This window comes from Diabrotica virgifera, chromosome 8 (genome assembly GCF_917563875.1).
Source record: "Diabrotica virgifera virgifera chromosome 8, PGI_DIABVI_V3a".
Lineage (NCBI taxonomy): Eukaryota > Metazoa > Arthropoda > Insecta > Coleoptera > Chrysomelidae > Diabrotica > Diabrotica virgifera.
This window is the reverse complement of record NC_065450.1, coordinates 65,798,329-65,811,095: the sequence shown is the minus strand read 5'-3', so window position 1 is coordinate 65,811,095 and position 12,767 is coordinate 65,798,329. Positions and strand designations below refer to the sequence as shown.

Here is a 12,767-nt window from a genome sequence, read left to right as displayed (position 1 = left end):
CAAACATTCAAACATATTTAAATTTTACCTGAAACCGGGCCTTTTATACTATTGAAGTACCAGTACAAGTATTGACCATTGAAGTCAACCATTTACTGCTAAACGTACCATACCTTTTGCGATTTTATTGGCATAATCGTTGTCTTATGGAAGAAAAAAGAATATTTAAAAACCGAGATCCCAAAAATACAGTGACATACAGAAAGAATGACAAATTTTTTACAATGGAAAAATCATGTATCATGCAATGATTGATTTTTATTTTTGGTAGATTTAAAGGTAAAGGAAATTTATGAACGAATGTTGAAAGTGTATAAGGACTCTTCGTCTTCAATTAATACAGTAGATAGATGGGTTGCTGAATTTAAACGTGGTTGTACATGCCTTGAAGACTCTCTACGTCAAGGATGTCCAAAAACAGCAACAATACCAGTTACCATAGAAAAAATACAGGATAGTCTAGTAGATGCAGAATAGAAAATAGTCGAGTGACTGAAAGAGATTTAGTAGAAGCCCTAGGCATCTCATTTTGTAGTGTAAGCAATATTTTGACTGAAGTATTGGGTTCCATAAAGCTGTGTTCACAATGGATGCCGCATTCTCTAACAATGGAATAAAAACACATTCGATTCCGACTGTTCCAGTCACATTTAGAGCGTTTTCTGAAGGATAAAATGGATTTTGTGCGTCGATTCATCACTATGGATGAGACTTGTGTCTATCACCATGATCCTGAATCCATCCCCATCCATCCAATGGCACTACAGCCCAAATCGAGCCTTGGCCTCCTTCAACAAGCTTCTCCAATCATTTCGATTTACCACTGTTCTTTTCCATGAACGCATACCTAGGAAGTTCCTGGCATCCTCATCGACTTCATTTTCCCATCTCTTTTTAGGTCTTCCAACAGGTCTTTTTCCCTGCATTCTTGCATTTAGCAATTTTCTGGGGATTCTATTCTCATGCATGCAGACCACGTGCCCTGCCCACCGTAATCTCTGCAGTTTAGTGTATTGTGCTAGAGTTGGTTCGCTATATTGCTCGTATATTTCTATTATACCTAATAGGGATGTTCACAAAAAATTAAAAAGTCATTTCAAACATGTAAAACGATTAAGAAACACCCTAGGAATAATTGTCCAAAATTTCAGCAAAATTGAAAAAGCCTTTCTATAAAAAATCTTTATTAGAAATCTAGCATTATTTTAAATTTCAAGAACGCTTCTCTATTGGCCTGACGTCACTAGTTGCATACCCCAAGCGCGCGCCATTCTCATAGTGTTACTGTTTACCTGTTTGACGTTTCAGGTCATTTTATTTTGTTCTTTTCTTGTTTTATCGGGGTTAAAGTGGAGTTTTATAGTGAATTTGTTTAGTTTAAAGTGGATAGACTGTTTGTAAGGACATATTTTGGGTTTTACAAAAATAAACAAATAAAATGGAAGAAGGTTTTCAGAAAGCCGATTCGTATAAACTACCGACTGTAGTGTATATGTAACAATGGTGTATGATTTATTGGTATCTTGTAAAAAAATAAATCTACCACAGCTTTACTGAGTGTATATTCCATATAATTTTCCATGTCTTCTTTAAGCTAAAAAAATAAATGCTTAATACTCCACAAAAAAAAAATAGAGAAAGTTGTATGCATGCATTGTACGCATGCATATTGTATACATACATTGACTGGTTATTACTTTACCTTGGTTAGGTGTATTAAAAATATTTTTACTCTTCTTCATGTGCCTTGTCCGTTGTGGACGTTGGCTATCATCATGGCAATTTTAATTTCATTTGAGGCGTTTCTGAATAACTCGATCGATTTTTGTCCAAATCATTGGCGTAAGTTTTTAAGTCATGAGTGTCTTTTCTTCCGGGTCCGTGTTTGCTCTCTATTTTACCTTGCGTTATCAGTTGGAGTATACGATATTTATCATGCCTCATGATATGACCGAAATATTTAAGATTTCGTTTCTTAACTGTAAAAGAGATTTCGTTTTGTTTTCCCATTCGACGCAATACCTGTACGTTGGTGTGGGTCGCCCAGGATATTTTGAGGATACGTGGGTACACCCACATCTCGAATGCCTCTAGCTTTTTCATTAATGTTTCCATTATTGTCCAGGCCTCTGCGCCATATAGCAAGACCGGAAATAATAACATTTTAGCAGCCGCATTTTTAGTGGGAGAGATATTATGTCGCAATGGGTGAAAATATTTCTCATGCATGTTGTTAAATGTTGCTATGTCCTTTTCAACTCTAGATCTTATTTCGGTTGTTTCGTATTTCGAGTTGACAACTGTTCCAAGGTAAAAAATATTTTTGAACTTGGGTATTATACATTTTCATTTCAACCAATCTTTTCACTAAATTATTAATGATTTTAATATAATATAAAATCATACCTACATCCACATGTAGTTATTTCAAGGTTTACTTTTACTGTATGTATTATTAGAATCCCGTTTTCAGGAATATCCCAGTTTAAGGAATACACATTTGAGGTCCCGAAACTTTTTCATTTACTCTTTAAGGGGGTAGGTGCAAAATCGTGGTCCAATGCTATTTAAATTCATTCATTTTTTTCGAATCCTGAGAAAACTAATAAGTATTTTTGAAAAATGTAAATGCAGAAAGAACAATTACATTATTACCAAGGGCCGAAAGTCTCTGGAAAACTTCTATAATGTTTATTTTATTAAGTTAGTTCTTTAAGTTAGTTATTTTAAGTTCTAGCTGCAACAAACCATTTCTTTTTCTGTTTTAAATTGGCTGGAACGGTAATAAAAATCTTGTCAGAACTGTTTTTTGATGTATTTACACACCCAGGAACAAAACACCACTTATTTGTTATTATTTTTAATAATTAAATACGTAAAAAACTGCGCACATTCAAATACACTGAGTAAATAAGTATACAAAACTAGTCGTCGATCAAAGACGTTACGACTGCTGACGTCTTAGACCGTAGCCTCGCTGCAGGGTACCGTTTTTCTAGCCTCCAAGAAAATCAACATTATGAACTCATTTATCTTAAAAAATATACATTTTTAAACAGTTTTATGATTGTTACGTTTTTATATACCTTGTAATCTATTGAATTTAACTATATTTAAAAATTAGTGAACATCCCTATTCGCCAGTTGTTATTTTCATTTATGGGGTCCAGTATCCTACGTAATATTTTTCTTTAGAACACATCTAATGCATTGTTTATTGTTTTATAGACCCGGAGTTTTGTTTTCCGGTGTAGGTACGTCTCGCGATTTGAATATGTGGCCCATCGCAAAATAGGCCATAATCCTGAATCAAAACAAATCTGGTTCTTTGGCTCCGAAACGAGTTCGTGTCCTTAAATCGGCCAAAAAGGTGTTGGCATCAGTTTTTTCGAATGCAAAAGGAATTTTGTTTGTGGATGACTTGGTAAAACAGTAAATTATGAATATTATGAGACAGTTGAAGGAAAAAATTCGTGAAAAAAGATTGTTTGCAGAAGAAAAATCCTTTTTCGTCAGGCCCATGCACTGTGAGTATTTTGACCATAGCTAAAATCCATGAATGAAAGTTTGAATTGTTGAAGCATCCACCGTATTTACCAGATTTGGCTCCTAGCAATAATTAAAAAAAAATCATACGAGGAAAGCGTTTTTCATCAAATGGTGAGGTCATAACAGCTGTGGAAACGTATTTTGCAGCTCTTAGTGAAACTAAACTGAATAATTAAATGTATTTCAAATCATAAAATTGTGTTTTTCTTATCGAACCGCAAAACTTATTGAACAGCCTATTAACAACATATGTTTTCTCTCAAATGTGGCGATGGAAGAATTTCGTGATTAATCTAAGAAGAATGCGAGAAAGTAGAGAAGAAACGCGAAGACTATAGAATTATAAGCCTTATGAGGCATTTACTTAAAACATTTCTAAAGGTCATTCACAAATCAATATATACAAAGTGCGTGGAAGAACTGACAAGAACTCGGATTTCGTGATGCTCTGGGAACACGGGAGGCCCTTTTTGCTGTACAACTGCTATTTCAAAGATGCAGGGATGTAAATTGTGAGATATACGTATGCTTTATTGATTACCAGAAAGCATTTGACAGAGTAAAACATGACAAATTAATAACTCTAATGCAAAAAATTGGAATTGACAACAAATATCTGAGAATTATCACAAACATTTATGATAAATCAAACAAATTAAATAGAGAATGTGGAAAAATCCCCTTACGAATAATTCACACATCCACTATTTCGGACTGGGAAAATTTTTTTGAATAGAATCAAAGATCCAAACACCAGTTCTTAGAAATGTGTTTCGCCCTCTTCAACCTCTCTGGGCTCATCAGTAAAGATGAGAGGTTGAATATCTTCACATTCCAATCAAAAAACAACATTCGAGACCTAGACATAGCAGGAGCGTAAATCTACGCCCAATCTGACAATGACAGTCTCAAGTTTTAATTCCCTAATTACTTAAAGTAAAATATATGTTTAAAAGCAAAAAAAAAAACAAAAGATGTAGATCTTTGAAACACACTCAGTGATCAAAAGATCCAAAGTTACTGGTTTAACGACCACTCTCGTACGAAATCAAACAAATGAAATAGAGAATGTGGAAAAATCCCCTTACGAATAATTCACACATCCACTATTTCGGGCTGGGAAATTTTTTTTGAATAGAATCAAAGATCCAAACACCAGTTCTTAGAAATGTGTTTCGCCCTCTTCAACCTCTCTGGGCTTATCAGTAAAGATGAGAGGTTGAATATCTTCACATTCCAATCAAAAAACAACATTCGAGACCTAGACATAGCAGGAGCGTAAATCTACGCCCAATCTGACAATGACAGTCTCAAGTTTTAATTCCCTAATTACTTAAAGTAAAATATATGTTTTAAAGCAAAAAAAAAAACAAAAGATGTAGATCTTTGAAACACACTCAGTGATCAAAAGATCCAAAGTTACTGGTTTAACGACCACTCTCGTACGAAATCAAACAAATGAAATAGAGAATGTGGAAAAATCCCCTTACGAATAATTCACACATCCACTATTTCGGGCTGGGAAAATTTTTTTGAATAGAATTAAAGATCCAAATAAACCAGTAACTTTGGATCTTTTGATCACTGAGTGTGTTTCATCTTTTGATTTTTTTTTTGTTTTTAAACATAAATTTATGATAAAATTGTAATAGAACGAAGAGTATGACAGGGCTGTATTCCACTACTATTCAATATTTATTCTTAATGGGTATTTAAGAAAGCTTTAGACGGTCGTGCGAAAGGAATATTAATAAACGGTGAATGGTTGAATAACATTAGATATGCAGATGACACCATAGTTTTTGCCGATAATCTGAACAATTTACAGATATGTATTAACAAATCGTATAACAGAAGTCAGCAACAGATACGGACTAGCTCTTAGCATAAAGAAGACCAAATTTATGACAGTTAGTAAAAAAAACAATATAAACGCTCAACTTAATATCAACCAACATAATATCGAAAGAGTCGGGCAATATACATATTATGTATCTGGGCACCAATTTAAATAGCCAATGGGACCACACAACAGAAATTAAACAGCGAATAATAAAAGGAAAAGCAGCATATGTTAGAATGAGACCCATTTTCAACAGTCGAGACAAATCATTAAAAACAAAATACCGTCTGTTGGAATGCTAAATATTCACAGCAGCTTTCGAAATGTGGTGTTATAGGCGCATCTTACGTATATCCTGGGTTGCCCGTATTACTAATGTGGAAGTCCTGCGTAGAATGGGGAAAGAGTTCTCATGACTATTAAAACTAAAAAATTAGAATATCTAGGACATGTAATGAGAAATCAAAAACGTTACGTTCTTCTCCAACTGATTCTCCAAGGGAAGGTAAATGGTAAAAGCGGACCGGGAAGAAGACGACGCATTTCCTGGCATCAAAATTTACGAAAGTGGTATAACACAACTACCACTGAACTGTTCCGCGATGTGGTAAACAAAGTCAAGAGAGCCATGACGATCGCCAACATCCGGAACGGATAGGCACTTTAAGAAGAAGAAGAATCTAAGAAACTTTCCAAAGGAGATTGTAGTGCTGCTAAAAGACACTGCTTTAACCATTAATTTTTATAGAAAATTATTTTGTCACGAGTTTACAGAGTAATCCTCGTAATTACAAATAAAGGATGAAGCTGTATATCTACCGTGTCTTTACTTTTAAAATTAGATGTAGGAGTACACCCAATACATGGCAACACTGCTTCCCACACCCGAGTGACAATGCAACTCATTCTCATAAGCAATGTTGCCGATTTTAGCGCTTCCTTCAGTCGCTTATCTCTAATCGAAAACTAAATGTCTGGACGTATGGTATATGTAATGTATTGATTGTTTTAGGTTTCTGTCAACTCGCAGCTCTCTACTCCACAAGATGTTAGTTGTACGCACATCCTGGTATTCCCCACCAGTGCTACCACTCAGTCTTCTCAAACCGCCTTCCAAGAACAGCACATCACTGCCGAGTTTGGCGACGACGGATTATTCGATCCATTCGATGACGAGATGCCCGAAGGCATTGACGGCATGAACGATTTTAACGACATCTTCAATTGGCCGGAAACCTTTCCAGGCGGAGGTCAGAGTCCACCTGGAAGCCCACGGAGGGAAGAAGGTGGTGCCGGTAGTCCTAATGGGAGTACTAATGTAGGCAGAGAAGGTAAGAATTCGTTTAACTAATCTATAGTACTCCAGGGAAATAAGGCAAAAATATACCATGTTCGGGACACTTGATCAGTCATTTTGCAAATGGGGTTTTTGGGTACAATATACCTAATACATTATAAATACAAAAATGCTCGTCACAGTTCGGACGAGAATTTTAGTTATTAACAAATAAGGGTCAAAAATGGCAATTTTTTTCCTTTAAATCGCTGCAGCTATAAATAACGTAATTAAATATATTATTTAGAGTATTCATCTTTTAGTAGACGGACAAAGGTTAAAACGGCGGTTTTTGAATTTTGGTCCGATCATTTGTTGCCTCGGAAATTGCAAAGTAAGTTAAAGAAAATTAAAAAAATTAACATTATACATTTTTTCTGTTTTCTTTATAAAAATTACAATAAACTCGTGATTTTTAATATTCTGTATTACCACTTATATTTTGAATTACACTCCTCTTTCGACGTGGCATTGATCGATCATATTCTGGATGTTGTCTTGAAGAAAAGCTTCCCATCCTTCCATGAGCGCCATGGCCATGAGCGAAGTTGCTCACAATTTATTGGAGCAGGTATTCTGTTTCTTACTTCTCCTTTGAGTTGGTCCCAAACATGCTCAATCAAATTCATATGGGCTCAAATCTGGGCTTTGAGCCGGCCAATACAGTTTTGGCACACCGACGGTTTCCAGATATTGCGTTACCATCCTGGCTACGTGTGGCCGCACGTTGTTTTGTATGAAAATAAAGTTTTCGGCCACAAACAATAAACTCCTCTATCAATAAACACCGGGTCAGTACGGCCTTCGAATGAAATGTCTGTCCAAAACATTACCGAACCTTCTCCAAAAGCAACACATACTAGTCGAACACAAGCAGCATATTGTTCCCCACGTCTTCTGTATGTCTGGATGCGACCATCTGAGCCGTCCTGGACTCATCACTAAACAAAATATTTTTCCAATCTTCTATCGTCCAATGCTCATGGTTTCTATCAAACTAAAGTCGACGTTGTTGATGTGCTGCTGTTAAAAAAGAACCTCGTGCTGGGCAGCGAGCCCTTAGATCAAATTCCCTCGACCTTCTTCTCACTGTATAAGTGCTTAGCGTTCACCCGTGAGCATTGTGAAAACAGTTTTGGATTGCTCTAGTCGAAAAGAACCGATTTTTCAACGAAGTGCGTTGTAAAGAACGGTTTTCTCTGTCGTGATTCTTCTCGGGCCTGATCCTGATCGTCGTTCGTGAGATCCAGTCTCTACGAATCGGTGGTATGTTTGTTGGACCCTACAACTACTGACTCCAAAGATGTCTGGCCACTTCTCTTTGACTCATTCCAGTATCAATCAAAGTAATGATTTGAACAGATCTAGCAAAACTCTCAGCCAAAGTTTTAAATTTAAAAATTGCACAAGTTCACTCTTTGTAACTGTACACTAATGAAAGATTTTTGAAAAACAGAACAGTCATATTCCAAGAAAAATAAGGTACAAACAATACGTACATTATACAAAGTCATAAACCTGATATCAACCCTGCAAACTTATTACCCTTAATTGACCTGTCAGCACCGTTTGGCGGTGTCTAAAAGTGTTTCTGCTTTGTGGGAGTTTAGTGTCATTATAATAAATTGTGTAAAAATTATTGAAAAATTCTTATAAAATTCTAGGTGGCCTCTTTTTAATGACGCGCAGTGTATAAAACAGACCTATATTATACAATATTATTTATCATTAAATATTTTTCTTCTTCTTCTTTCTCGAAACTCCTTATGCCCCTCAGGGGCGTCAGAGGTTTTATTCATCCTCTATCCATATCTTCCATTTCTTGCGGTCCTTTGCTAACTCTTTCATTTGTTGAAGTGTTTTTCCTTTTTCCTGTGCAATTTCTATAATCTGATCGATCCATCTCTTCCTTGGCCTCCCCCTTTCCTTCTTTTACCATATCTTTTTGATTCCATCACCTGCTTTGGTAGTCTTCCTTGGTCCATTCTGTTAATGTGTCCATACCATTTTAAGTTTCTTTTTTGGATCTTGGTTATTATCGATTCCTGTTTCAGTCTTTGTCTAATATCTTCATTTCTTATTCTGTCCAATTTCTTTTTTCCTGCTATTTTTCTCAGCTGCTTCATCTCCGCTGCGTTTATTGTACTGTCTCTTTTTGCATTATTTATCCATGTCTCACTTGCATATATTAAAGTTGGTAGTTATTGCATTGTATACCTTCAGTTTTATTTCTTTATCTATTTCTTCCTTTCCAAATATTGTTTTATTTAGTGCATAGTAGATCCTATTTGCTTTTTTCGCCCTGTACGAGATTTCTTGATCTAGCTTTCCATCCTCTGATATTATTACTCCTAGGTATTCAAACGTCGAGACTGTTTCTATTATTTCGTTTTTGCACCTAAATATCGTTTGGTTTATTTCTTCCCTTTTCTTTTGGGCTACTATCATGGTCTTAGTTTTCTTTACATTTACCTCCATTTTCAACTTTTCTATTTCTTCCACCCAGATATCGATTCATTTTTGCATTTTCTCTTTATTGTCTGCTATTATTACTAGGTCATCTGCATATAGTAATCCCTCCATTCTCACTGGTACTAAATTCCTGTACCCTATTGTTGACTGTAATTGCCTTGACTTTCTTTTAGCGCTCTTCATTACTCTATCCATTACTAATTTAAACAAAACTGGGCTGAGACTGTCCCCTTGTTTTATTCCTCTCCTTATGTTTATTATTGGCGATCTGTGTCCGTTTATTTGTACTTTAGCAAGTACGTTTCTATATGTACTTTTTAACACGCTTACTATCTTTTGCGCGATTTGCAGGTCTTCCATTACTGACCATATTACTTACCATATTACTTCTCTATTTATAGAATCAAGAGCAGCTTTAATATCTATAAATGTAATATATGTCTTCTCCTATTTCGTTTTTCCTTTCAATTATATTTCTCAGTATGTATATATTATCTGTTGTTCCTCTTTCCTTCCTAAAAGCAGCTTGTTCTTCTTCTAGTTTTCCTTCCAGTTCTTTCCTGAGCTTCCTTTCTATTATCCCGGTGTAGACTTTATATGCCACTGATGATAAGCATATTATAGTTATCACATTCCGCTTCATCTCCTTTCTTGTGTATTGGTATCAATAAATTTTCTTCCCAGTCTTTCGGAATCTTTTCTGTTCTCCATGCTTCCCTCATAAATATTTTTAATATGAATATTATTTCCTTTATTGCAGGTACACCAATGATCAGTGGAATGAATTCTAAAGGCATCGAACCAAGTGAAGAAGTCGGGGTGGTCTTACAGCAACCACTCGCATTAGGATATTTCGTATCGACGGCTCCAACTGGTAAGATGCCTCGGTGGTTCTGGTCATCGTGTCCACATCTAGAAGGAGTGTGTCCGGCATTTTTGAAAAATGCATTACACTTACACAGCCCCAACATCCAACAGAACTCTGATGATTTGTTGCAACAATCTGCGGTCACATCTCATCCGCTGGATTCTCAATATACCACAGATGTTCTAAGGTACGTCTACATTTATTATGTATCACGTTTTTCTTATTTCTACAAAAATCGGGTCTGTTTCTATCAGATCGGATCGGGGATATCGTGGAAGAAATTACAAAAATGAATGGCGCTAGGTAGGCCAGATACAGTATGTAAATCTTTCTGCTTGACATAGGGAATATACATTGAGGTAAGTATGTCAACTGCGCTCTCTCGATGACAATAATTATAATTATTGTCAGTAATTGGTTAGCATGGTTAACCTCAAAATTGACAATAATTATAAATGAAGACTATAAAGAGTGGATATATATAACGGGCTAAGTGACAAAAATCAATATTTCTGTTTTTTCAATATTATAATGGTCTATGCAACAATGCCGTTAACGTATATTATGGGCCATGTGACAGCTGCATTGGAAACACTCTAAATAAATTCAACAGATAGTGTCCGCTGTTAAGTATAATGTTCCGTTTCCTCATAAAAACTAATTTTTCTCGATTGTGTATTTTTGTCACTTGGCCCGTTATATATCTCCACTCTTCAAATATACACTCCACAGTATATCAGCGACACACATAAACCTCAAAACATGACTATTGAGTAGCTGAATATTTTTGAACTGAGGGAATGGAAAAACTGTCTGTTTAATTTTGAAATTAGATTTTAAATAAAGAATATTTTAAAAATGAAAGTAAAATCCATTGCAGCTAAATTGATGGAATCAGTTATTCGCGAATCGGTTATGAACTTTCTCTTAAACAATAATAGAATTCCTATTTCCCAGCACGGTTTTGTACCTGGAAGATCGGTAGTTACTAATATGTTAACATGTGTTAATGACTGGTCTCTTTGTTTGGACAGTTATCAACCTGTTGATATTATATATTTAGACTTTGCTAAGGCTTTTGATCGAGTTCCTCACAAGAGACTACTATTTAAGCTTGAACATAACGGTATTAGAGGAAACTTACTTGAGTGGATTAAAGGATTTTTAATAAACCGTAAATTTTGCGTACACGTTGGTGACTGTTATTCCTCAATGTTTAGTGTATACAGTGGCGTTACGCAGGGTTCAGTGTTGGGGCCGATTTTGTTCCTAGTGTACGTTGCTGATCTGCCAATTCACCTTAAACACATTAAACACATCTTGCTTGCCATTAAACACATCCAAGTGTGCAGTTCTACATTTAGGTAAAAACAATCCAAGGAATCGGTATGTACTTTCAAATGTTTCTCTAAAAACTGTTTCGCAGCAAAAAGACTTGGGTGTACTTGTGACGGAAACATTATTTTGGTCTGAACATATCCAGTCGGTATGCAATAAAGCTAGAACATCAGTTTACTTATTATCTAAGACTTTCTCTAAGATATCGCCAAAAAATTTTGTTGCTCTCTTTAGTGTATATGTAAGACCTATTTTAGAGTTTGCCGGACCCGTGTGGAATGTCGACTGGCAAAGGGATTCTGATCGACTTGAATCTGTGCAAAGATGGGCAACAAGAATTTCTTATGGCCGTCGTCGTCCTTCCTACGAAGAACGGTTAACCTACTTAAATTATCCTACATTTATGGACCGACGACTTCGTGGGGATTTAATAATTGCTTATAGAGCGTTACAGGGAAAGTTTGGGATAGATCTCTCACATCTTTTCCCTTTGAGTAACGACCTTAGATTGCGGGGTCATCCATACAAATTAGCCAGACAACAGTTTCACAGTAAATGTCGTGAGAACTCTATATCCAATAGAATATTTTATACCTGGAACTCACTTCCACACGACGTCGTCGGGGCTGTATCTGTAAATTGCTTCAAAAATAAATATGACTATAAAGGATCCCCCAAACCAACGCGAAACTTTCGCAACCGCAACCTACGCGGAATCGCGGCGAACCGATATTCACGGCGGATTATGAAGGTGTTCACACCACTTAGCGCGGAATCCGCAACGGTCGCGGCAGAACAGCGTTCCTTTCATGAAACGCTGCATGCACGTTTTTTTCCGCTACCGTTGTAGTTTCGCGTGTTTTAAAATGGTTGTTACAGAAAAACTCATTGAAAGTGTTAAACAATATCCTATAATATATGATTTAACGGACGAAGATTGTAAAAATATAAGAAAAAAGGATAAAGTCTGGAATAGTATAGAGTTAGAATTAGGAGAAAATGATAAGTTTTCATTATATATTATAATATTATTATTAATTTGCTTGCTTAGAGATTACGCCCACTTAAAAATTTGGTCATTTTTGATGTCTTGTATTTCCTAAACCTGTTGGCCCATTTAAAAATATAATTTGTTCACATTTGTATGGCGAATAGTCGCGTCGGCTTTCGCGTCAATATGGGGAACCCTTGTCCGCTACCGCTCCGCCTGCGAATGTTCCGCTACGGAAAATTCGCGTCGCAAAACTTTCGCGTCGGTTTGGGGGATCCTTTAGTTCTGTATCACAGGAACAATAATTTTTCGTTTCTTAAATTAAATTAATTTATAAGTCGTATGTAGTCTTAAGTTTAGATTTCTTTTT

The 12,767-nt window shown here is 35.9% G+C and overlaps 1 protein-coding gene across 2 annotated transcripts in view; it reads left to right on the top strand.

Annotated features, from left to right (window-relative positions):
* LOC114331768 (mediator of RNA polymerase II transcription subunit 13) overlaps positions 1 to 12,767 on the top strand; it is a 369,259-nt gene that overhangs the window by 334,816 nt on the left and 21,676 nt on the right. For both annotated transcript variants that reach the window (XM_050659705.1, XM_050659703.1), the window contains exons 21-22: positions 6,405 to 6,723; positions 9,961 to 10,255. In XM_050659705.1, coding sequence (XP_050515662.1) covers positions 6,405 to 6,723; positions 9,961 to 10,255 — 614 coding nt within the window. The remainder of the gene's footprint in view (positions 1 to 6,404; positions 6,724 to 9,960; positions 10,256 to 12,767) is intronic.